At 39.0% G+C, this 27,548-nt stretch overlaps 1 protein-coding gene across 1 annotated transcript; it reads left to right on the top strand.

Annotated features, from left to right (window-relative positions):
- The first annotated feature begins 1,394 nt into the window (after window positions 1-1,394).
- usp53b (ubiquitin specific peptidase 53b) lies at window positions 1,395-27,548 on the top strand. Its single transcript, XM_080417983.1, has 18 exons — window positions 1,395-1,711; window positions 3,544-3,741; window positions 4,413-4,573; window positions 6,344-6,436; window positions 6,613-6,747; window positions 7,696-7,809; window positions 8,104-8,186; window positions 9,449-9,554; window positions 10,302-10,448; window positions 10,993-11,142; window positions 11,364-11,532; window positions 14,232-14,345; window positions 14,926-15,048; window positions 15,516-16,212; window positions 16,746-16,807; window positions 22,084-22,162; window positions 22,303-23,156; window positions 23,311-27,548. Exons 2-18 carry the CDS (start codon window positions 3,642-3,644, stop codon window positions 23,385-23,387), a joined length of 3,264 nt encoding a protein of 1,087 aa, XP_080274109.1. The 5' UTR covers window positions 1,395-1,711; window positions 3,544-3,641; the 3' UTR covers window positions 23,388-27,548.

Below are 27,548 nucleotides of genomic sequence, written 5' to 3'. Positions count from 1 at the left end.
CGTCCTCTAGATATATTATAACTCTATGATAATGTTATTATGAGAAAGCACTGCAGAAAGTATCAGGAATAGATATAAACAATATTGATAATAATAATAATAATAATAATAATTATTATTATTATTATTTTTATTTTTATAGTTATAATAACAATAATGATGATGATAATAATAATAATAATATTTAATATAAAGTGGCCAATTAGAAATATTTTGGTAGTCATTTGGGACAGTGCAAAATGTTGTAATATGAAGAATGATCTCAAACAATTTTACAACAATGCCAATTTTACAAGTCAGCTGCCATTTGCTATCTGACATCTGACATTGTTGAGTGTGTTCTATAAAAAATGTAATGATTCTCAACCTTTATCATTTCAAAGACCTCCAGGTATATGCATTAGGCCATGGACCCCCCCCATTTGATATAATTATTATTTATATACATTTATTTATTGATGTGTATTTATGTATTTATTCATTCAACTCTGGGACCCCAGTCTACACTGTAAAATCCTCAGTGTGTATTTAACTATCAGAGTTACAAACTTATAAGGATCCATTTGGACCGTACGGGACAGTATATGATATCACTTAGTTATTAATTGCCCTAACTCTTTTTATTTATTTATTTATATATGCATGTATACAAAAATGTAATCATCCATAACTGTTAAGTGCAATTCATTAGAAGAAACTATACACAAGTACAACTATATATCAATTTGGGGGCCCTTGACATGAAAATATTTGAGAACCACTGAAGTCAAGTCAATAAGAAGCTAGTTTTAGTTCATAAGATTGTTGTAACCACTATCACTCTAGAACTCCTTCACAAACAGAACAATTACCAGTAAAGATATATAGGTATTTTCCCAATTTTCCCAATATTTCAGACAAGCTGTCTTGTGATTTTATTTATTTTCAGCACTGTTCCAAACAATTATAAAAACATTTTAATTGACATATTCATGATTTTTAAATCATTATTATTGCTTACAAGTTACAGAACATATTCCTGCTATTACATCAGCACAATCTACACTCTACGTCTCTACCAGGGAGAAGTTCCAATCCATATACAGTTATACAGTGTTTTTTTAATTGTAATATGTGTTACAGTCCCCAGTTAAAATATGATTATTTTGGGGTTGTCCCCAGTTCAAATATGATTATTTTGGGGGGTCGCGTCCTGAAAAGGTTGAGAACCACTGGCCTAAGACATATTTTGTCAATAATGTACTCTTATCGTGAAGCCCACCAAGAGGAAGTAACATCAATATGTCGGTGCGCTTGACGGGCGTGTTGAAACCATTTAAAGTGACAGAACACAGTCTGTGTCTCAGGCTGGTACATCATCACATGCCAGAGCAGTCCCGTTGTACAGGACGGCTTCTAACCGTTATAATGGTGGTCACTGCGTCTTTCTGGTAGCATCTTTCTGGTAGCCAAAGAGTGTCGGGGTATCAGATCATATGAGCGTAACGTTATCGGAGGACTGGAGGGAAGCTACCGAACAGACAGTATCTACTGTGTGACAGCTTATCTAAACGTCTGACCATAATCTGCAGCGATTTTAGACCATTTATTTATCGTAAAGGTTGGAGTAGATCTGTGTGATCGTGGTGTTCTGTTGACAAACGGCTCTTGGCCGAACACATCAATATCATCACACATCAGAGGCTGGGAGGCAGATCTCCACTCATACAAGGTGAGTGTTTCGGCCATGATGTTATGTTGCAATAACAGGCTTTTATCCAGACTGACCATGACCGCAAGTTGCGGCATATTTGGGCTACTGTTAGTGAAGTGGTTCCCCCCCCACCCACGCGCATGCGCTGAAACAGATCTGACAACAAGCGTTGCGAATTGTTGTTTAGCTTGTAGATCTGACTGGTGGGTTAGGTAGCAGAGTGTATCAATAGATAACAAATAAATACATGCAAATATAATATGTAAATATAGTATTTTATATACACAGGAGTGAGATCTCAAACTTAAGAATCTAACTGTCCAATGAGTATCCCCTCTCTTGGTAAACTATTATTAGTATTGTCAGTGGTGTAAAGTAACTATAGTACATTTACTCAAGTACTGTAGCCTACTTGAGTACAATTTTGAGGTATTTTTTACTTTACTGGAGTATTTCCAATTTGCAGTACTTGTACTTTTACTCCACTACAATTATTTTAAATCTTTATTTACTAGTTACTTTCTAGACTTTGATTATTATTACAAAACATAGATTAACCACATCAGCCCTATATACATAGGCATTTGAAAATGTACATCTGCTATTTTCAAAAGATTTGTATACATTTTATACATTTGAAAACTTGTGAAATGGGACATTCTGCATAATGGGTACTTTCTACTTCTGGTACTTGAAGTATATTTTGACACCCACACTTTTGTACTTACATTTTTGAATCCCGGACTTTTACTTGTAACAGGGAATTTATACATTGCAGTATTGATACTTTTACTTAAGTAAGAAATGTGAGTACTTTTCTCCCACCACTGAAATATAGTAATTTATATACACAGGAGTGAGATCTCAAACTTATTAAGAATCTAACTGCCCAATGAGTCATGATCCTCTCTCTTGGTAAACTATTATTAGTATTGTATCAGATTGTATCAGAATGTAGGCCACTTGGTATTGGAGGTTGACACAAAAACAACTGCTTTTGGCCTTAAAAAACTCTATGTCTGAATCAATTAGGTTTACAGTGTATTAGTTATGAATGATGGTTGTTAAGAACTGTAGGACAAGGCAGGCAAGATCAATGTTAGTCAAAATAACAAGCACATGGGTTGAAGTATTATTAACCCGATGTTTTTAGAAACCATTCATTTTAGTAGTTATTGAAGTGATGAAAGTTATTCAGTGAGTGGTGAGTTAGTTTTCTGGAGGAGGTGGTATATATTATGAAGTTTGGTAGATTCTCATTTGTTTTCTTTTCTGTAGAGGTAAGGTAGAACTTACTTGTACCATAATGCAACCTTCTCTTTTCATCATAACTCAAGTCATCATTCTGAACATTAAACACATACGTAAAGCTTCAAATACATTTGAATTGATAATGAACAAAATGTAAGTGCCAAGTCTTCTCTTAATGTTTTGATCAGGTCTTTAGTATTTTGATGCATGACACGGTGTACATCTATTGCCATTTTCACATTTAATTTACACATTGGACCTCTATTATAAGTCTCTGGATTCTCATTGAATGAAAGTGTGCATATCGTGTTCTGGACACAGCAGATTACATCACTGATACAGTTTCATATTGCAAAGGTAATTATGGTATTAACCACTTAAGCCTGATTTTTACTTTGTGACACAACGGTGTCACAAAACAAAAATAGCTGATCTACAAGCTTATAGATCTGCTATTTTGGGAGGAAAACATTTTAATTGAAAATGTTAGCCTAAATATGGACGCCAGGTTGAAAGTGGTTACATTTAATGGAGATTTTAATTGAATAGAAATACACTAATAATACACAATAATCTCCTCACTTCTTTTCATTTTCTAGATTGTGTCCCTTTGTCTCTCAATGCCCAGTAGTGCCAGGATAAAGATGCCCTGTGGCTGATTGTGTCAATACTCCTCAATGAAGAACTCCGGAGGTGTATGGGGATGAGATGGGTGGCGCCCATGGCCAGACCACAGTACCAGCTCCTCGCTTCTCCCACCATGTCCGGCTGCAAGCCTCCCCACATCCCTGGAGAAGGTAACGCTATTCATCTGGCATCTGACCAGATAAGTCATTTGGATTGGTGACTTAATGAAAACTGTGTCTAAGCTGAAGTGTGATGTCATCCAGAGCTGCTTAATAGGAATAGTGCCATGTATACCAGGATAGGCCAAGATGGGGAAATCTCATTTTGAATCAGACTCAAACGATACCAGAACACACTGTGGATAGTATGCAGGTGTAAATTCTATTATCTATTTTCTTAACAATAGGTCAGCTACAGTTCTGTTCAGATCAACAGTATTTACAGAAATGTAACACAGGGGTCTCCCCTGAATGTACTGTTAAACTAGCTATTTATTAACACTTATTTTACCTAAACAATATCACTTGCACCACTTCTAACCCATTAGAACATCTGTGTCATTTTACATTTTTGCGTTGGCTACGCGTTTGCTATTCAGATATACAAGGTCACAGCGCGTCACTTTGTGCCGTGCTGCGAGCTTGTACATCTGCTATTTTTGAACATTTTTTAAAAATCTTGAAAGTCTTTGAAACATTTTTGAATCATTTTGAACCAAGAAAATGTTTGAGAACTACTGATTTAGAAGGCAGTTGTAGAATCGGCCTCAGGTCTTAATGGGTTTAATATACCCCAAACTCTTGTCATTGAAACAACACGTATAAGGTGATTCTCTCGTCAGGCACAGGCTCCAACTCAATGGCATGGGTGAAGATGTTCAAAAAACCTGGAGGGGGGTTGAAGAAGTCCTATCAGCCTGGTAGTATGCTGTCACTGGCTCTCACCAAGGGCCTGCTGAATGAGCCTGGGCAGAACAGCTGCTTCCTCAACAGTGCTGTTCAGGTGAGCTTCAGTGTATGGCTGGGCCATGTGACTTCAAATCAATAATCACCATTATTTCAAACTCTTGCTCTCTTTGATAAATGAATAATAATAAAAAAAAATATATATATATAGTGAAGATTGCAGATCTACTACAAGCCCACAACATGTCGCATCGCAACACATTGTGAGCTTGTAGATTGGCTATTTTCAATATTTTTGTATGCCACGATTGTACAACAAAGTATATTACAGGATTAAGTTATATTACCAGACTAATCGATATAGTCGATAATACAAAATCGATAATAATAAGTCGATAATGCAATTTTTTTTGAGTTGATAGGTTGATATATACCAAAAAAACGAAAGAAATAGAAAAACTATAAAAGAAACCTGCTTCTTGATTTTGTTATTAACCTACATGACCAATATTAAGTTTGGTTGTTGGTTCTAAGAATCAGTTTAGATATTTGTTTGGTTACTTGCCCAGTCCTACTTCAGTTACTCAAATACAGATACTTCACTGGCCCTGAACATGCTGAACTAAAGTATCACTAGTGCTGGGTGATGTCTTCAGATCAATATCACGATTATTTCAAAGTTTTGCCTCGATTACGATTAATGAACTTTAATGAACTACAAACTTGACGTATTGAATATCGGCTATTTTCACTTTTTTTATATGCCACCTGTATAATACAGAATTAAGTGGTTAATCATAACTCGATTTATTTAGTCTATTATTTAAAAAATATGATTTTAATTATATTGTAATATTTATATTTTTTCGTGTTGATTTGTTGAGTACCGAAGTCTTGACGTCACTCCCACTACCCCTGGGTCACTGCGTTATTTTTTGCACCCCGAGTCACATACCTGACAAAATCGCCAGGGTGGTTTGTTTATTTTTGGAACACAGGTCTAGGAAAACAAGCCCAAAAGAAGCAACTTAGGCCACATGAGCACTTTAAACCTATATGCATCGGCTATTTGAAAATAGCAGATCTACAAGTTCACAACTCGTCGCAATGTGACGCGTTGTGAGCTTGTAAATCGGCTATTTTCAAAAACTCTTTCAATAACATTTTTAATATTTTTTAAAAACATTCTAACAACACAAATGCACAAAACATTTTCATGAAAATATTTGAGAACCACTGGTTTAAATGATAATTAAAGAAATTGGAAACCGCAACGTTCCAATTTTTACAAGCAACTTTACAGAAAAAGAAGCCCAAAGTGGCTTATAATAAGCCGACATGGCAACACTGATTACTGAAAACTCTCTCCCCCCTCTTCGGCTATCGACGGCTCTACCGGTCGGGACACGACTGAACCTGCTCGCTCGTTGACCGACGGTATTCTAGTCCCGACCCGACGGCACGGCGTTATCTATACAACAGGTTGTCGGCAGGTTGTCGGCAGGAGACGCTCTCCAACGCCTTCCGAGTCGGGCCGATATCGGTGCGGTGGAGTGTTGGCTTTATATGACGATCCCCCTATGGGATTTCCAATACAAAAAAGTACACTGTGACCCAGGGGGATTGCGCCCTCTAGCGGCAGTGATGTCACACTTCTGTGTTCTATAAGAAAAAAATTAAAACCTGCCTCTCGATTGTCCGATTAACGTACATGAGCAATATTAAGTCGGTTATTGGTTCTAAAGTTTCGATTATATTTTTGGTTAATTTCCCAGCCCCAAGTATCACAATGAATTCCAGTTCCAGTCAGCATTAATATCACTTAGATTGTGATTTTCTCACCAGTATGTTGTCAAAACCTTAACAGGTGCTTTGGCAGTTGGACATATTCAGGAGAAGTCTGAGGCAGCTTCCAGGTCACTTCTGTCTCGGTGATGCTTGCATTTTCTGTGCTTTGAAGGTTGGTATTCAGTATACAGTATTCAATACATCCAAGTATAATAGAATGTAGTAGAATGTTTTGAAAGCTGGAAACGTCTCTAGTTCTCTTCAGCAATTAAAGGCAGACATTCAGCACATACTGTCTAAATTGTTGTATTGCTTCAGATCAAAAGGATTTCTTTCTTTTTTTTCCAGAGTATATTCAGCCAGTTTCAACAGAGTAGGGAGCGTGCACTGCCCTCTGACAGCCTGCGTAACGCCCTTGCTGAAACCTTCAAGGATGAGCAGCGCTTCCAGCTTGGCCTCATGGATGATGCTGCTGAATGCTTTGTATGTTCACCCTGTGATTTATGATTTAAGGTGAAATGTTGATGAAGTGTTTATATAGATATGTAAACACACACAATGCTCCCAGCTGTTTAAATCGTATGTTGAAAGCAAAGAGGCAGTGAGCCAGGGCACCCTCAGACTGTATGCTGTGTTCTCTGTGACCTTGATGTACCGTGCAGTGTGCACTACTTACTTGAAGCAAACTTCGGTTGTTGACATGCAGGGTGCTGAAGTCAGAACTATCATGTTGTTTTTAGAAAGCTTAGTGTCTGTGATCCTGGTTAATAGCCTTACTGCAATCGTTCCACAATCTGAGATGCAGAGGTGATTGGGTTCTCACCAGCTGACTTGGATTCGGCCTCCATGCACGTAACTGAACATGTGGTCCTTGAGGCTCAATGAATTAATGCAATATCCTTGTAACTTGAATGTCCTGGGTTCAGTTTCCACCTCATCTCACACATCAGTAAGCATCCCTCCATATTTCTCCAAAAGGAAATTGAGTCAGTGACCCACACCCCAGTGATCAACATGTACTGTACGATCTAGTCAAATCTTTCACAGGGTCCAGTGATAATTATCACAACTGTTATCACAATTTAAAAGTTAACTTTTGTAGAGTTTTCTAGTAATATATTTTTGAGGAGCTATTAGAAAATGAGTACTCAACTTCAATTGTGTGATGAAGCAACAGGTATACATGTTTTAGGGGTAGATGTAAAGTGATTGGCAGTATTTGGAGAAGAATCAAGTCAGTAACACTTTAACACAATTTTATATTTATTTACATTCTTTTTGCTTTGTAACACAGCATTTAGATGATACTAAATCAGCAATGGCACAGATGATGTTTATACGTGTAGCATCCGTTATGTTAACATTTTCAATGTGTGGTAGCATGTATTCACTTCTGACATTGTACCTGCTTGGACTTACTGTACATATTAGGAGAACATCTTGGAACGGATTCACCTGCACATTGTTTCAGACACCGCAACTGACGCTTGCTCATCCAAATCATGCATAACCCATCAGAAGTTTGCAATGACACTTTATGAGCAGGTACATATTTGTAACAATGAATGTATTATTACTTTGCTTTATTGTTCATTGTATAAAATACAGGATTATTTCTGATTCAAGCCAAAGTTATATCTGTGTAGAAATGAATAGAAACTCATTGTTAAGACAATTAAATAAGCTGTTTGCAAAATGACTACCGGTACTGTTTTTCACACTGTTGCTGTAGCCATAGTTTCTGTACAAGCGAAAAATCACATAATTGGAGTGAACTATATCCCGTCAAATCAACTAATGTAAATTGTTATAAAACAATGCTCATCCTTTACATTGCAGTTTGTTTGTCGCAGCTGTGGTGCATCTTCTGACCCCCACCCTTTCACTGAACTGGTACACTATGTCTCCACCACTGCTTTATGGTGAGTACATCTCATTACTTTTCCTCAGTTTCAACCCATTAAGACCTGAGGCCGATTCTAAAAATTCTAAATCCTAACAGTTTTTTGAAAATATGACGTAGCTAATATATGTTGTTACATCAGTACTGCTTAAAACTTTTTCATGTCAAAGACCCCCAAAACTATTGCACAAATTCTCAAGATTTTCATAGAACTACTAGTCCATACCCGTGGATGTGTGCAGTCAAAGTATTAACAGACTTTGGGTTATGTGCTGTGCTATACAGCAATCGCCCCAAACTTTTTTGGCCCCAAGGAGGACCCGTTCCCGGAGCTGTAACCATGGCGACGGCTGTAAGCATGCCGACGATAGCTCCCATAGCCCAAATGATTTTACATGAAAACGCTAATTAACATTTACATTTTGGGAAATTGAAAAACGGGCGTCGCTGTTCCGTGCACATGCTAATGGTCAATGGCCGGGTGCAAATACAGATCAATTGCTCCAGCCACTGAGGAGAACCGGGCAGAAGAGATTTTGGGGACAGACAGGTTTTGGGAATTATTGTAAAAAAAAGTAGGAGGAGGACTAGACCATACCCGTCCGGGGATATGAGCACCCAAAGTATGTGCAGTTTGGGTTATGCGCTGTGCACAGACAGTATATCAGGGATGGAAAGTGACTTTGTACTTGGTATCTGCAACAGCTCCAACACGCACGCACGCACTCACGCACTCACGCACGCACGCACGCACGCACGCCTATTTACAGATAACGTATCTAACTGCTAATATCCTGTGTAGCACCTGTCCACTGAGGGTGCATATCGTCACTGTCTGGCAGAAACCTTGTATGTCCAAAACCGTTTCTTTCCAGGAAATGGAAAAATAACCTGTCTTGCAATGGATCCAATGTAGTTATTTAGTTACTTAGTAATACTTTCCATTGGTACAATCTTTATGAAACCCACACAACCACTGAAACACATTCACTCTAAAAAAAAAAAAACGATAATAGCAAAAATAGCCGATCTACAAGCTCACACGCATTGCATTGCGATGCGTTGTGGGCTTGTAGATCGGCTATTTTCGCTACTTTTATGTGGCACTGTTGTATGACGAAGTATGGCATTAATTTACGGGGGGGGGGGGCATTAAAAGTTGAAATATGGAGATATGAGGTTTCAGCTCGACAGCAACAATATGCTGCCGCAAACATTTATGGACCTCCTCCAGTTTAACTATGATCCACCGACTACACAACCTGTCCTCTTTATGTTCAGCCAACAGGTCGATCGTATGATGGGGAAGAATGAAAGGCTCAGATCAGACATGTTTGGAGAATTGCTGCAGGCAGCAAACGCTATTGGTGATCCCAGAAGCTGTCCGGTATGTTTCTTATGGTCATTGTTTGTTGTTCCCTTTCTATTTCTATTAGAAAAGAAGATATGCACAATTGCTAATTCATAAAGCGGCAGCTCTAACATTGCTTTCCAATGCCTTCTCCACATGCTTTCAAACATCTGCTTGATTTGAATTAAACGTTGACCAGCAATCCGCTCAGTGAAGATGGATAGAAGTGACTGTTGTTGCATGCAGAGTTCTGGCTCTCTGGGCTTTCTGCTTTGACATTGCACTTGAAGCAGCCGGAAGGAGAGGGTGCCAGACTAGTGTTAGGATATAAATAGCAGTAGGAGCTTATCCATTTTTTCTCTCTCTCATCTGTGCTTGCTACTGCTGTCTACTACTTCAATGTGAGTCAGATTGGTGTAGCAAAGTGTCTTGTTCCCTTAGCCTTTCTTCTGCAAATTGCCAGCTATTGACTAAAATGCATTGTGCATTCAAATGTAGTAATAGTTTTTTTGTGTGGTGAATCAGATCATTTTGACAAATAAAAACTAAAAGGACATTTTTGTGTGGTTCTGTGTGTGTGTGTGTAGGTTATGGCATTTACAATTTTGCTACACAGATTTTGAATTTTGTCTTGCAATTTCACCCTGGATAGAGTACTATATTGAGGTTTTAGAAAAGCATGACCTAGAATTTGTGTTGGTGTTGTAGACTACAAGCTATTTAAAAAAAAATGTGCAATGTAGTTTTTGTAAAATAATTCTGATCTTACTATGTGCTCTGCAGAGCAACTGTGGTCAGAGCATCAAGATCCGACGTGTGCTCATGAACTGTCCAGAGATTGTCACTATTGGATTTGTATGGGATGCTGAACAATCAGACCTTACAGATGATGTCATTAGGTCACTTGGTCCACGCTTAAACCTGTCCGGGGTAAGAGCAGCGAGAGCTACACAATTTCTCTGCCATTTGTAAACAAACCACTCCAGACAACGGTTAATGAATCAATTAATGAATAATCTGTGTCACAAGAATTGAGAAATAAACAGACAATACTGTACTGTACAGAACACACACAGTGTACATATTCTATTCTGCAAAATATTTTCTGATGAAAGAAACTTGTGAAAATAGCTCAATCTGTTGTGACTTTTGTTTGCAAACCAGTGGGCTTGAAAATACTGAACATCGAGCCAAAGTTGGTAGCTTTTAGAATAACCTTTTTGCTCCTCATGCATTGAAGGAGGCATGAGCTCAGTTTGGGGCTCTCCCCAGGCTGGCAGAGGGAGAGTAGAGCCTTAGGCATTGGCACTGGGTGAAAAAATAGGGGTTACAAAATCGTGGGATAAAAATGTAGGGGAAAAAAATAATAACCTTTTTGGTTGAGGCAGTCAAACATACTGTATACTATATAGATCAGATTTTCCTTTGATGACTTAGCATTTACCAAAGGGAAACATTTCCCTTTCTCTTTCAGTTGTTCAATCGTGTAACCGATGAGAATGCCAAAAGAAGTGAGTTACATCTGGTGGGGATGATCTGTTTTTCAATTAAACATTACTCAGCCTTTGCCTATCACACCAAATCTTCAAAATGGATGTTCTTTGACGATGCCACTGTAAAAGAGGTAAGTAACAAACTACGTTCTGTCATTCCTTTGTCCAACGGCAAATGATGGATAACTTTGGAAAATCATCATATTGTTGTGTTACATTCTCTTAACCAATTAAACCCTATATAATTAACTGACCGGTGTCCCACAGGGTTCTATACTTGGCCCCTCCTTTTTTACCCTCTACACAAATCTGTTCACTGAAAATAGCTGATCTACTCCTTCGCTTTTCACAGATTGGATCCAAGTGGAAAGATGTTGCCTCTAAATGTATCCGGGGACATTTCCAGCCTCTGCTTTTATTTTACACCAATCCTGAAGGGACTCCTGTCTCCAGTGAGGATGCACCAAAACAAACAACCATGTGTTCCCGTTACAAAGCCCAAGTTAATGGTGAGGTTACAGGTAAGATGAACGCTTATGAAAGCTCTCACAGTGCATAGTTATAGTACTTATTCTTGCATACCTACAGTAGATGTGTGTATTTTAACCACTTAAACCCTCTATTCTTAGTCAAAACGGATCTGAGCTACAACTGTATTTGGAAAGCTTTTGTGAGCTTGTAGATCTGCTATGTTTGGCGAATGTCCCCCCCCACAATAGGCATGCTGGGGTTGAAGTAATGTTTGACAACAATAATTTCCTTTTAACAGTCCAAAAAGGTTACATTTCCTTTTTTCTCAGATACATCTTTCTACAGTTTTATTGTGAACTTTTAGGTTTTGGTAAATTATTTCAAACCAAATGTACTGTATGGCCGTTGTCCCCAATATTAATCAGTTGATCTATTATTTATACTTTCATTAAACAGTGATTATTTTGGACACAATTAGTTCACACACAATCATACTCATGCAGAGCATTGCAGACACACCTACCTGCGATGTAAAGTAATTATACGTTATTTCTCTATTTTAGAAAATGTCCTGAATTCAAACCTTTCCTATGTTGAGTATATTTCTTTTGATTTCTGTGACTTTTGTTATAGTGGCCAGAAATCAATTAGGGCTACTGAAAGCGCACATGACCAGGTTACAATCATGTGAATCATTTTGGGAGGATTTAAGGTGGATTGAATGAGATGCAACAGATGCATCGGATGCAACAGATGCATCAGTGAGGATTACAGTGGTGATCAGCTTCCATTTGTCCAATAAAGTAATGCCAAAAATCCACAATATTCAATATTATATTTATAATACATTTTTCGAAGTACTGTACCATTTCAGTAAATCAAATTGAACATGACACAACACTTGAAAGAGTGCTGTAGAAAATGACCATTTCACTCCACAGATTATTGCTTTGGGATTGAGAGAGTGCTTTTAAACCACTCCCCAAACAGAGATTGCCCTGCGTTGTGTGCCGAGTTGAACTTGACATGAGGATGATGCTTCTGTTACACGCAGATTACCACCCACGCCTCCCTCGCTAATCCCTGCTCCTGGGGCCCAGCACACTCTTGCATTTGCTCCACAGAACACAATAAAAGCCTCACTGTTAATTTAACTCTGAGAGCACAGAAATGGATCAGCAAGTGTCAGTATTTCTTTGCGTTTTCAGAGTTGAATCGGCACTGAGGGTTTTGCTGTGTACTAACTCCTCCCCTAGACATTTTCAATGTTTGCTTCCATTAATTTCTCTGCTTTGGATTTTGGCAATGGCGCCCTGCTGTTAGATGGATTTATTTTTGCTGTAGTATTGTGTACTGCTCTGTTGGCATGGGCTTGGATTCTGGTTTTGGTGACAAAAAGTGTAAGTAATTGATTGGATTTGTTAGAAATAAATAAATAGATACTGTAGGGCCTTGTGCTAATGCTTTTGAACATAGATTGACTGTATTTCGGCATCTTTTTTATATATATATATTTTTTTATTTAGTAACAGCGGTCTCCCTGTCTCTCAAGCTCTTAAACAGAAAATACATTTTCAGGTCGGGATACCAGTTTTGTCCAATCAGGAGAGAGAACTCATTCAGGATACAGGATAAACAAGTAAAATTGGAAATGATTGCAACTGGAACACTCAAAATTTAAGCTGATAATTATATTTTTATTTTAAGCATTTACTTAATTCAGTAGAACCACAAAACCTCCTTTGTTCTTAGATTAATAATGAAGTATGTGGGAGGCATTGTGAGGTGAAGTGAAGGCATGCCGTGCTATATGTCCACTGTAAGCCTACTTGTGATGGTTGACTAATGATGTGGCATCTGTGCTTTGGTGAGATGAGTGCTCTACTCCTTGCACGTCATGCACACAATATGTAAGGCCAGAGAATACTACAGTAGTTGGTGCTTTGAAATGTAAAATAAATGATAGAAGAGACAGTTATAGTAGGGTGATCTGGTGGTTATTGCATCCAATCTGTAAACGGCTTATCAGGCTCTTTAGTGCCCTCGTGTGTGCACGTGTCCAACTATTCCTAAATGTCCAGTGAGTGCGTCACAAGTGGTTACAAGTCTCTCTACTACATATCGTTGCACCACAGCATCTCCTTATTTCATCTTTTTATGTATTTTTTTCTCCATAAATTAATGCCATATTTTATACAAACGTATAGTCGTATGACAATGTTTCTCAATAGTAGCGACAAATATATTTGTCTCACCGGACGACAGTGTGTGTCTGCTCTGCTCTGAACACTCATTTGACGTGTCTTGAGTGCTCTACTCCTTGCACGTCATGCACACAATATGTAAGGCAAGAGAATACTACAGTAGCTGGTGCTTTGAAATGTAAAATAAATGATAGAAGAGACAGTTATAGTAGGGTGATCTGGTGGTTATTGCATCCAATCTGTAAACGGCTTATCAGGCTCTTTAGTGCCCTCGTGTGTGCACGTGTCCAACTATTCCTAAATGTCCAGTGAGTGCGTCACAAGTGGTCACAAGTCTCTCTACTACATATCGTTGCACCACAGCATCTCCTTATTTCATCTTTTTATGTTTTTTTTTCTCCATAAATTAATGCCATATTTTATACAAACGTATAGTCGTATGACAGTGTTTCTCAATAGTAGCGACAAATATATTTTTCTCACCGGACGACAGTGTGTGTCTGCTCTGCTCTGAACACTCATTTGACATGTCTTGTCTTCTGCAGTAACGAGCTCCAAGAAGCTTGATCCTGGCAGAGAGAATGCAGGGCCACACGGTGCCAATCAGGGCCTCCACAATCATCTGCTACCTCCTCCATCCACCTCAGGCTTCAACAGAGGTTAGTACAGGTCTCTGCTGTTAGCTTCTGCATCTGTGTGATTTTAGATATCTTGGGCTGTTTAATTATAGCAGATATACAAGCTCATAGCTCATAAATCGTGAAAATGTGTGCAAATCTTTGAATATATATATATTTTGTAAAGCGAACATTTGTAACTCAAATCTTTGCTTCAAATCTTTGCTTCTCCCCCCCTCTCAAAATATTTTGAGAGGGGGTCTGTGGCCAAATACATATCATTTTGACATGAAAAGGTTTGAGCACCACTGATATAGCAACATATATGTTTTTCAGAAACCAGTTAGGATTCAGAAGACATTTGTAGATTGAATGGGTTTACCACTCAAACCTTAGAATCCCTATTCTGGGGCAAACATTCGGCAAAAATAGCACATTCTACAAGCTCACACTTGTAGAGTTGCTAGTTTCGGCGGCGAAGACATTTTTATCGTAGAGGGGAAAAAAGGCACTCCGCTTTACATTTTGCCAACAAGACCCGTAGAGTCACTGAGTGCAGAAATCTTATCTTGGATCTAACTAACTAAGGACTCATCTGGCATTGAAATCCCCTTTTCCTCAGTGAAACTCCCTCTTGGCAGTTCAAATAAAATCCGTGAGCCCTTCACGGAGAATTTGCAGAGGGCTTCTGAGGCGTCCAAAAAAGACAGAGGACATCGGCGAACTGACCCTTCTCAACACAAAGGTAATTTAGATCACTGTTTCTCAACCCTTTTTTGTATGGTGGCCCACTTGTAAATCTCGAAAGCATTTGCGGCCCACCCATCTGACCACTAAACACGGCAGCCGAATTGGTCAGATAGGTAAGCTGCGTGCATTCTCAGAGCATGTTTGTTTTAATGATCAATCAATCGATTGTGTTCCGGCTTGGATTAATGTAATGTAGTACACTTTAAATTCTTATTTATTGGCATCTTAGTGGGGAGGTTCTTGAACATCGTTTGAAATATGCTAGTGGTACAGAGCTCATAAAAGGTTGAAAACTGCTGGCGTAGGATACCATATGCAGTATAGATACAGGGAACATTGAAGTTAGAGGAAAAGAGCCAGAATAGATGGTGACAATGAAACTTCATGCTGGTACCAGATAAAATGTTATTCAAAATGTGATCCATTCCAAATACCTCCACCCCCCCCTTTTTGTTTTTAAAGATATGGCATACATTAGATCTTCATCTCCAGAGAATGGACTGAAACCACACACAGAGCAGAAGTTAAAAGGCTGTCCACGAGCTGAGAAGTCACTGAGCCATTCAAGCAGAGGATCTCAGGAGCCGCGTGCCGGGCAGTCGTCCGGTGTACAGGGTGTCGGTCACAGCCGGAGGACCAGTGCATCCCCCAGTCGTCATGATCACGAGATTGAGTCCGGTGGTGGGGGAAGCCGCAGTAGTAAAGCCAAGTCCACCTGGAGGCCCGTTCGGGAGGTGTTGAACGTGGACAGCGTGCTGAATGAAATGGAGCAGCGTCGTCAGCAGCAACACGACAGCCCGCGGCACAGTAAGCCTTCATCCCATGAGAGGGTGCATGCTGAACGAGACCGCGAGCCAGAGCGGGAATACACCCGCAGCAGAGAAGACCGGAAGCAGAAGTGCTTGATGACCATCTATGAAGATGAACAACGGCATGAAACGGAGAGTCACAGCTCTTTAGAGTCAGAGAGCCGACCCAACCACCAGAGAAGCAACAGACTTAAGAATGGGCCCAAGACCCTGCTGCGTAGCGACACCTGGACCATCCAGAGGACAGAGTCTGGCTATGAGAGCAGTGATAGGCTTAGCAGTGGCTCCACCAATCCAGACTCACCCGGGGGGGTAGACCAGCGAATACCACCAGAGGCACAGTCACAAAGGTATCATTTTACTACACTATACTACTAGTATAGAATATAGAAGGACAATGATGGAAATGACTGCAAAATATATCATATAATATATATATATATATATAAATATATAAATATTTCCAAATCAGAGCAAGTATCACAAGCAAACACAAACTGTGAAAATCAACCCACAACTAAAACATTTCTGTAAAGTTTAATTAATTTAGTTGCTAATTCAAATTGGTTTCATCCAGAATTTTCAGATTTTACAATAATTGACCAGGGAAACGGAGATAACACTAGTGAAACACTTTTTATTTTGAGCGAATTGCCCCACAATATGAATACATTTTGACTATAATATTCTGTTTCATTGTGTTGGTAAACATTGTATAATCACTCGAGGGTGTGCTTTACCATCATTATTGGCTATTCAGGCTCTTTGGCGCAAGCCTGACCGCATCACTGTTGTGTCCATAAATAACAGTAAAGCACACCCTCTCATCTATTATTAATTAATGGCTTGACAAACTACTGAGAGTTAAATGTTTTGTTCTCAGCCAGCAGAACCAGAACAGAGGCGATGCAAAGGCAGGTGCAACACGTTCTCCTTCTCATAATGGTAAGCTTCTTTAAATGGAAATTATAACATTTTGAGACTATGCTCAAGTATTCATATTTAAAACAAATTACATTTATTTGATCCCTGCATAGGAAAAGGCTTTCCTTGCACGGTAAATGTCTTAGTTTGCAGTAAATGTGAATTGTTTGTAAATAACTATAAGCAATGGCTGATCGTTGCTGCTAATAACTTTTGATCAAAGCAGCTGATGGATTTTTCTTTGATATTTTTGTAGCTTCTACAATGTGATTGAGTGTAGTGAGATGCTGTTCTGTATGACTGGGAATGTATTAAGTATTTTAACCCAAGCCCTTGTATTCATAATCCTTTACGTAAGCATTATTCCGTTAGCTTGTGGGCTGTTTTCTAATAAAGTTACTCAAATTTACCAGGCCATGCCACTGACTAAACATGAATAGATGGAAGTAAAAATAGAACAGGACAGTTGGAAATGAAGAGGATTCATTTAATGATAACAAGTATAGTGGAAATAGTTCAGAGGATTTTCCTAATTCAGGGGACATTAGGCAATCATAAGTGTCTAAAACCCAAGCTAGCATCGCCTTGCTCCTTCCGCCTTCCTTTGAACTGTCCGACAGAAACACTTTCTTTTTTGGTTTCTTTCTTTTAACACATATTGTAAACATAGAAAAATATTTAAAGTGAAATAGAATAAAGTATCATAATTAAAATGCCACAAAGTGCCTTTAAATTAGAAAACAAGTGGAAAATATTGGCCTAAGGGTGGCATCAAAATCACTAGTAGTCATCCTGTAATCTGCCTATGAGATTATGAGATGTCAAAGTGTGCAAAGTTGACATTTTGGCCTTAGGGTGGTGGTAGAGGAAAGGACATTGGGGTCACTCAAATGGTCAGGATTTATCTGCCAGGGAGCATGGCTGCACTGAACAAGTGTCAAGGCGATCTGCCCCTTAGATTTTGACACATCTTGTGTGCCAGTGAAAAGTTTGGCCTGAGGGTGGCACTAGAGCCGCGTCTTGGCGGCCCCCTCATGGTCAAAAAAAAACAAAAAAAAAAAACAACAACATTTAAGCACAGGATAAAAATATACATTTCCGTTCAAATATATGGGTTGCTAAAACATTTTTCAAAAACAAACAGACAGACATACATACAGGTGCGTCAATTGTTACAGGTATAATGCATAGTTTTCTATGCATTTCGGGTTTTTGGGGGGGTTTGACCCCCAAATTTTTCCGGCCGCGCGGCTTTGCCGCGCGCCCAGGATAGGTGTCTGCCACTGGACATACACACAACACAAAATAAACTGGTACAGTGAAAAAAATATGATGTCAAAATGTACATTTTCTTGTGCGTTACAAAATCGAAAAATCCAAAATAGGACCGTCATTTTTATGGCGGCCCCTTGGACTTTTGGTATTTTGCTGAGTGGCCCCTGAGCCATCTTAAGTTGAGTAGCCCTGCACTAGAGGAAACAAAATCAGTATGGTTCAATCTACTGATTCCATAGACACACACGGCCGGAAGAGGGCCGCCTACAAAATCACGCCCACTTTTGACACAGCGCGAGGTCCATTAGAACGATGAACTGCAGCTCTCAATGCAATCTCTATGAGAGGCATTGTAAAATACCGTAATTTCACTGGTTAACTACTGAGGCTGTAGCGATTTTTTTACTACCCATCAGTGTGTCAAAAGTTCTAGCTTCTGAAATCTTACGTTTAAGTGGTCGCATGGTATATACGTCACGAACGCATCCCTTGAGGTTTTCAATGACACATTTTTGGGTTGTTTGGGGTTTCTAGGGGAGGCGAGATCTTAGTTGGGCAGGCGACCGCCAGTCCTGCCTCTACAGTGGGTACGCCACTGGTCGGCGCTCGTAAAGACAGTGATGTCACTGAAATGCGACTTGTCTGTCTGCCGTCTACCCTCTGCTGTGTTAAGATTATGGGTAAAGTGGCAAATTAAATGTGAAACACATCAACTATTAAGAAAACAAGAAGATATGTTGACAAAGACACTCCATACATTTGGAAACATATTTTTATTTAAATCAATATCGTCTCCAGTTAATGTAGGAATATTTTAAAAGTAGGCTAACTCTCATATCCTCTCATAGGGAATGCATTGGCAGCTGCAGTTCATAGTTCTCAGGGACCTCGAGTAGTGGCGCTGTCTCAAAAGGGGGCGTGAAATTTGTAGTTCCCGTGTTGGTCTATGGAGATCCAGCCAGTGCTGTAGTTTTCGAGATATCTTGTTTGGGACGAAAGTGTTGGACAGAGACTGACTGACATTGCCATCCTTGGAGCCCCTCACAAACAATTACTGAGACGTAAAAAGGACGATACATCATTGTTTTGATGTAATCATCAGAAAGGGATCTATGATATCAAATTAAAGAACTATAAGACCTGTGCTCCTCGGAGCACAGGTCTCCGCCAGGTCAGGTAGGTTATTCTGGGCCAGCAATGTTCAGAATTCACCAATCAGTATGAATCTGACGGATCCGTCTTGATCACTTGACTATAGAGATAATGTGTACCCATTTGTAGGAGTAATATAAAAAAAAAAGTTTAGCAAAAATCGGCCAACTGGTGGCGCTATAATAGGGCAATGTTAAAAGGGTGGCATTTGTTCCTCAACGTAGTGCAAATGTGCGTGGAAAGTTTCACCACAATCGGTTCATGATTTGCGGCATTTTGTTCAAAACGGGCCACTCCTGCAAACTTTAGATGTCAATCTTAGCCAATCAGGATGGAATATGAAAAATGAAACAAATCCGTCTTGATCACATGACAATAGAGATCATGTGTACCGATTTGCGTAACATTTGGATAAAATCTGAAGGAGTAATCAAAATATTTGTTTTACATAAGTCGTCCACCTGGTGGCGCTATAAAAGGCAGATGTGAAAAATGCAGGGCAAAGGTTTTTCCTTGGCCTCTAGGGTGTGCGCATACAAAATTCTACACATATCGTGCAGTGACAGGTACAAACACGAATCGCCCTTTTATAGCGCCACCATGAGGCTGATTAAAAAAAAAATCAAGTGGCATTTCTTCCTCGGCCTAGTGGGAATGTGTGTGTAAATATTCACGGAAATTCACGCTGTGTTCATGATTTGAGGCATTTTGTTCAAAACGGAGCACTCCTGCAAACTTTGGAAGCCAATCTTAGCCAATCAGGATGGAATGTGAAACATCTGAAAGACCTGTTTTGTTTAATGACTATAGAGATACTGTGTACCGATTGGTGTGACAAAATCTGTAGGAGTACTGTCAAAAATTTTGTTTTGCAGAAATCGGCCTCCTGGTGGCGCTATGACAGGCCCATGTGAAATATTTGGGGTAGAGGTTCTTCTCTGGCATTCAGGGAGTGTGTGTGCTTAGTTTTGCTGCGATCAAGCCAACGGTGCCGGAGATTAGCTGTTCACGCACACACACACACACACACACACGGACACACACACACACACGGACACACGGACACACGGACGGACGGACGGACAGGGTGCAAAACATAGATGCCCACAAACAATTACTGGGACTAGTGTAAAAAGGAAGATACATCATTGTTTTGATGTAATATCATAAAATACTTGATAATGAGCTACGTGTTTATTTGCTTTTATATTTCATAATTTCCTCAGCTTATTAGTCACAAAATATCAGTATGCCCCCAAATATGATTGATATATGCTGATTTTGAATTTAATCTATCTACTCCCCTTTAATCCAGTGTAGATGTGAGCTTGAATGGTGCCACGTCAGTGGTTTAGAAATGTTACGTAATAGTAATTAAGTCCTGGGTATGCATGCACTTTCCGTATTCACGTGGGGTTCCTCCCACACCAAATACACATGCATGTTGGGAACAGGGCTTGGCTCTAAAAGTTTCATGTGTGCTCAGTCAACCTACACTGTAAAATCCTCTGTTACCTCTGAGAGGGTGTGCATATTAATACCTCTGGCTCTGAGAGTGTACAGATTGATACAATAGCACTGATGACTTTACCGTGTACCCTGTATAAAGGTTACTGTGCACCCTGTATAAAGGTTAATAAATAAATGCTGTCACCTTTAGCGCTATTACACAGTGAGTGTAGCCTTGTTTATGTCTCTCACATCTGCGTGTTCCTGCAGTGTACAGCCAGGGAATGTCTTAGACAATTCAGTCCTGAAATAGATGTTTCAAAACAGATGTGAGCTAATAATTCATTCATGACTGACCATTTTTACAATATTTACATTTTAAGAAATATATTTGTACATTTGGATGGTTCAAAATGTAAGGGCTGTATGTTGTATTTAGAGGTGTTCCATAAGTGTATTCTAAAAAGTAAGACAAACTATAACAATAATCAGAATGCAAGTATGTAATCCATTAATTGGTGTTTTCTTTAATTTTGTAACATTGAATGCTTGGGCAAAGCAATGCACTTTTATAGATATAGAAAATATAGAATGGATGACTTGAATAATTTGATCTTTTTTTAAATGGAATACACTATTTTTATTGATAAAATGAACTGCACCAGCACTTAAAATGCTGTCACTATCTCATACATAATGTAATGAAGTCTGAGTAACAATTGAGGTATTCCCTTATTTCTGAGCTTGGACTGGCTGCTTTAACCTACTGTGCAGTCGTCACACAATAAGCCCAGCGCAGTCATTAATCTGATGATAATCCCAAAAAGCTTGTTCAGATAGCACAGCTGGACATGACTGCTGGCATTGTTGTGAATTATATCCTTCCATCTTCTAATGCTTTGAGCACGCTCCACTTGATACAATATCAGTTCTCGTGTGAATGTAGAGCCAGCGTTTCCAACCAACAGTTAAAGCTTTTATCCTTGCATGGACCTCTCTTGGGCAACAGCAGAGAAAAAAAATAACACATCTATTTTTAAAGTGAAGGAATTCAGCATGCGTGCTGCGTGCTGTGTGCTGCGTTTGCGCTTGCGTAGTCAGTGTGCATGCCCGCTGCTTCACCCTGCTGTGACTGAGAATGTCTTTTGAAATATACACTGTGCTGCCATCATGCGTTCCCAAGGAGGAGCGGTACCTTATTGACTATAGCCACACGGTAGCCATTTTGACACTCGGGGTAGTGAGTGTGATTGGTCTATTGATTTTCGTTTAGCTTTTGTTACATTAATACACTAGTACACATTCATTTCTTTTCTATATATTTACTATTATGTCTCCTTTCCAAGGAGCATGTTAACTTCATTTAAAATTAAATAAAGATTAGACATGATGAGAATTTGATCATTTTGCTTCACTCCTAGGTAAACATCAACACAAAACTCAGGGAAAGAACTCTGACCAAGTTTCACATTCACATCTGAAATGTAGTCCAACCTCAAGGTAATGTGCCTCTCCGATGAAAGAAAATGGTTGTAGTGTTTCAGTACATGCATTTTCAAGTTATGAAATTGGGATTAACAGTTTAATTCACCCTGTCACGTTTCTTGAACAAAACACTCTTGAACTCTCTTTCTTCATAGACGGAAGTTGAAATACAACACCGGCATCTCCCGGAAAGCTGGGAGCACAGAGAAAGAGACAACTAACGCTGACGTCAGGACTGGGAAGAGTGACCAGCAAGAGATAAGCAACTGTAGAGGACATAACGGGGAAAGTGGTACGCCGCGAGCCGTTGCTAAAACCAGTAGTTCTGAATGGAACAGCTCAGATGATCTGGCTCTCTCTGAGCCTGATGACAGGGATAGTGCTTACCGCTCCAGCAACAGTGAGGCTGTCACCTCGGATTCACTGTGTTCTCGTCTAATCCACCCACAACCCCCGTTCAGCAGTCAGACAGCAGAACTGACCAATCAGCGTCAGGTCGGCACAGCTGTGTCACCTCACCTTAGATCCACCCTGAGAACCTCCCCTCACCAGGGTGAAAGTAGCCGAGCTACTTTCCGCCCCAGGCTCCTTCAAGAGCCCTTTCAAACAAGCCCACGTCCTTCCACCAGAGTCAACGTACCCTATGACAGTCCTCACAGGAAGGGTGACGCCTCATGCCACAGGCCCTGCTCAGATGCCAGCTCCAAGTCAGGCTCTGACCCTGAGAGGAGTACGCCGTCATCATGTGACAGCGAAGAGAGATTACCTGGATGCAGGTCTATAGGTGTGGAGCAGGCCCCACCTGCCCAAGAGGTCTCTCTGACCACGTACTTCAATGTGGACAACTGTATGACGGAAACATACCGCCTGAAGTACCATCATCAGAGACCCCTTGTCCTCTCTGCCATGGTGCCAAGGACAGTAGTCGTGACTGAGCACAGAGATGCCAGCCACACATTGCCCATTGACGCACACTCACAAGATGTGCCAAAAAACAGACCTGATACAAGTAAGCCTCTCTAGAAAAAAAATAATATTCCACAGAAGACAACAAAATAGAAAGCAGATGTACAGTTATTTTTTTATTATTATTTGATTTTCGATTTTTATTTCTTTTTTTTTATGGAATTTGAAAGTGAAACTTGTTTTCATTTTTCTAACAGGCCATAATAGCAATAAGCCTACAGCAAAATGGAATCCAGTGACTGCCAAAGGAGTGGATGGGCGTGGGTTTTTATGAGGGTACTTGGTAAGTTATGTTTACATGGATGGACAGTGGTTATGGAAAACATGCATTCATTTCTTTGGAGGTTAGTTACACGTAAAAAAGAAAAAGTATCATGAGGTTAGGAATGACTTATCCGTTTTTGTCAGTCTGATGTAATTGACTAATGAAAATATCACAACACAAGTTTTCATAACAACTCTTCATAACTGTGTGTATTCCTGTGAAGATTGTGTGTGTGTAGGGGGGGGGCTTAAATATTTATTTTGGAGATGAATTGAGAGGTACCATCATAGCAGCTTTTCAATGTATACAGTACATCTACACACCAAACTAAATTACTTCATTTGTACTGTAGTGAACATACAACTAACCCTTTAAGTAACTTTTATATAATTTAGCACCAAATGCAACCATACACAGTCATCTAGTGTGGTCAGCAAAGTTTGTGTTGTGATGTCACACGCCACTGTTTTTACACATACACATGAGTTTTGGATGCCAAACGAATACAGCATGCGATTGTAATGTGTGGATATGAAGCTGTGCTGCTTCACATTGAATGGAATACCAGTTTAATGGCAGCTTGTTGCAGACCATAATGAAATGTATTATAATAGTGTTTTATGGATTGCCAGTTATCAGAAAAAGAAATCTTCTCTTTTCCCCCTGTACCGATGCAACAGGAATTTTCCTTCTGAAACCCAAAACTTGAGCTAACAGTTAACTCAGACAACTTCACAGTCCTTAACTTTTTTTGTATGCTATTTATTTAGTTTTTATTCCACACTGCTGATTTCTTGTAATTGAAAGAATTCTAACATTACCAATATTGAAGTAGATATAAATAGATAAAGGGATAGACAAACTACATGGGTATTAGAACAGAATGAACATCTAATACAGTAGAAGCCCTTCCAATTGTCACCCAACATGCACCAATGCCCTCTAGTGTTATAAATGGCACAAGGAATAATAACATCCTGTGTACTGGTAAATTAATCTGACCTAGTAACGTCAAATAAGATGATATTTATATGGACTTAATTATCCAGAACCTTTTTTCTGTTTTCTGATCACACTAGCACACCTCCCACCCAAACTCTAAGGGGGTCATTGTCATGCTTTATTCAGAAATTACAATGAAAGAGAGACAGTAAACAAGGAGAGAGAGATGGGGAAGGACATGCAGCAAAGAGTCTCAGGTTGGATTCGAACCCTGCCTGGCTGTGCAAGGTCTGAGCCTTAATGGTGTGCACCGGGTCACACCAACACTCTGGCACATTATCTTAACCAGAGTGCAGTGATCTTCTCACAGAGGAGAATTATAATAAAAAGAGTATATTTGCACAGATGTACTGTGGTCTAGGACGGGTGATTCGGAGGGGAGCAGTTAGGGGAGCAGTTAGAAAAATGGAATCCGACCTCCATCAGATATCTCTGTTCCTGATAAAGGTCGGATAACCCAAATGTAATATTCAACAACGCTGACTGTAATTAATAACTGTATTCAGGACCATGGTTTTTGGGAGAATAATAATGATGGCGGTTCATTTGATACACACGACATTACTGTTGGTCAACTAAGAATTTATTTTGTAGGGGCTGCCATTAAGTGATAATGAAAGCCACTATAAACTATAATATTGAATGCAAAATCTTGTACACATGTACTGGTGCTAGCTATCAATTTTTTGTAATTCCCAGTGATGTCACCTTGTATTTTTTCAGTCTTCCATTTTAAGACATATTATTGGATATATTTGTACAGGTAGTACAGGAGAGGATTATCACAACCCCCAAATCAATTAAGCAAGTAGCACTACCACACCACATTATCTGGCTAATTGGAAAATTGTAATGAAACTGCATGTGGCCTTTATAAAGTGTGTGTGGAGTATTAGCATGAGCATGGAAATAATAGACATTGAAATTCTAAATGGTTTATCGGTAGAGCTTAATTTTATATGCGAAAGCAATTATTCATAACCATACATTATTTGAAGAAGTATAGTGTAAATATATATAGGGATTTATTTTTATGCAAGGCTCAAACTCAGTTTATACTTGAATGTTATTCTGTACTCTCCCCCCAAGAGTGTAGACTCATACAATAGACTATACAAACATATTTTGTAAATAGAAAAATATGATGCAAATAACATGCTGCAAAATGACATGGTATATGCAGTGAAGCTGGGTAATATGATGTTAAAAGTATGTCATATTTTTTAAGGCTTTGTAGTTTGTACATCCAGAATCCCTACGGAGTAACTCACTGTAGAAATGGTTATCAGTATTGAAGCTTCAGGTCAATGAGCCTGTTACTGTAGGCCTGCCTAACAATTTCACAATTACATAGATTTTCTTGATTTTACATAACATTTTGCAACAATTGTATCTGTTGAACACTCTTTAAGTCGTTAAATCTATGGTATAAACATAAATGGCAATGATACTATACTGTATATATTTTGTATGTGCTGTTCCACATTTTAAAGGTTTTTGTCTGTGCTTTGTGTAACCTCTCCTGAACTTTTTACATGAGATTTCAATACTGGAAAAACATCACCCTAAACGATCACAAAAAAAGTAGAAAAAGTGTAGGTAACTATGAATAATTGTATTATAATTGTATTAGTTAGGTACTATTCTGTAAAGGACCATACCGGTGTTCTGTTATATTTAGCCCATTGGCTACTGCTCACAGTATACTTGACATTACTGCCAAAGCATACTGTATTTAGTTTAGTTTTTTTTCTTTTTTCTTTTTATTTTGGTGCGAAAATCTTGAGACTTGAAACTTGCTTGAGATGGGTAATCCAACACAAAATTTCACAGTACCATTATTTTGTTAGCAAAATTTGGTTATCGTTGCATTTTAAATCCATTTAAAAATGCAGATTAATTTGAAAAGTCCAGCAGAAAATAGTCCCTGGAGGAAAGACAAAATTCCAAATGTTCAGTACTTATTAACCGTGCAGTGAGGTTTAGCCAACATTGATTCAATTATTCAGGTAAGTTGTTCTCAATTGTAATAGATTTAAGGAGGCCTTTGTGCAACTTTATGTTGTATACATTATAAATAATAGTTACAAAATATGTTATCATGGGGGGGACAGGTCATATTTTCCCTGAGCAAACCAATCGTTGTATTGAAGATAAATCCGTATCAAACGGAGAATCAATGTCCATGACATAGTTCTTTGTATCACTCTCAATGTTTTTGTGTTTACCTGCTTTGGTTTCTGTATTTAATTTATTTTGATTTTGTATTTTATGTCAATGACTCTTTTTCTGTAAATGATGTGTCATAAGGTTTGCTCTTGTTTTCAGTGGCTATATTTTGGATTGTGAATATTGCATTCTCAGTTGAATCAAGAGTGCCTTCACATTTTTGGTGGGATGTGTTATTTTCAAGTGTAAAAACACGTAAAGGGAAAGGATGAAAAGTGGAGGATGTCATTCAAATATTTTGAATATGCAATTCTCCTTACCCTGTACGTGTGTGCGTGCGTGTTTGCATGCATGTGTGCATGCATTTAGAGGCAGGGGCTGATACTTGATGCGTGAGGTCCTAAAGTATTAACCTACTACATCTGGAGAATGTACATGCTGAGTTACGGTTAAAGTCGGGTAAAGGCAACTAGTAATTACGGTGTGATTGTGAATATTATGCTGTGTGAATGGAAAGGAAGCTGATGATTACTTTCCCTAGGTCATTCATGGCCAACCTTGAAGGCTTAAGGTACTGTAGATGAATATCTCAAAAGTCTTTCTTTTGTTGTGTCACATACTGTCCGAGTTGGCATTGTATCAACTACACAGGTTATTGGGACATGGCCTAAACACAATATATCACTTCAACTTAATGAATAAAGTAGAATTTATACATTGTCACTGGATGAATAGGATACATTATAGGCTACTGAGGCCTGTGTAAAGTAGGACCTACTGTGACGGGCTGAATCCAATTGCTATACTTGTGATTAGGATTTGGCCTTAAATGAGTACTGAAGTGAGTTGGCGCTTCAGTCAATACTTAATTAATTGTATAAGGAGGGAACCGTTTGAAAGAAACATGTACAGTGTAACTGTCTACACTTTATATTTTTGTAGATGTCAATATATATTTATTTTTATTCATTGTTAAATAAACTTTAAATTATTATGCTA

Source organism: Gymnoscopelus braueri, assembly GCF_963280865.1.
Source record: "Gymnoscopelus braueri genome assembly, chromosome: 2".
Classification (NCBI taxonomy): domain Eukaryota; kingdom Metazoa; phylum Chordata; class Actinopteri; order Myctophiformes; family Myctophidae; genus Gymnoscopelus; species Gymnoscopelus braueri.
Note: the sequence above shows the minus strand (reverse complement) of the source record. Positions and strands in the feature narration are given on the sequence as shown.

Coding starts and splice junctions, on each gene's coding strand:
- usp53b (XM_080417983.1), top strand. CDS start 3,642: ATGGGGATGAGATGGGTGGCGCCCATGGCCAGACCACAGTACCAGCTC. Junction 6,437..6,612: donor GCATTTTCTGTGCTTTGAAG/GTTGGTATTCAG, acceptor TTTTTTTTCCAG/AGTATATTCAGCCAGTTTCA. Junction 7,810..8,103: donor CAATGACACTTTATGAGCAG/GTACATATTTGT, acceptor TTTACATTGCAG/TTTGTTTGTCGCAGCTGTGG.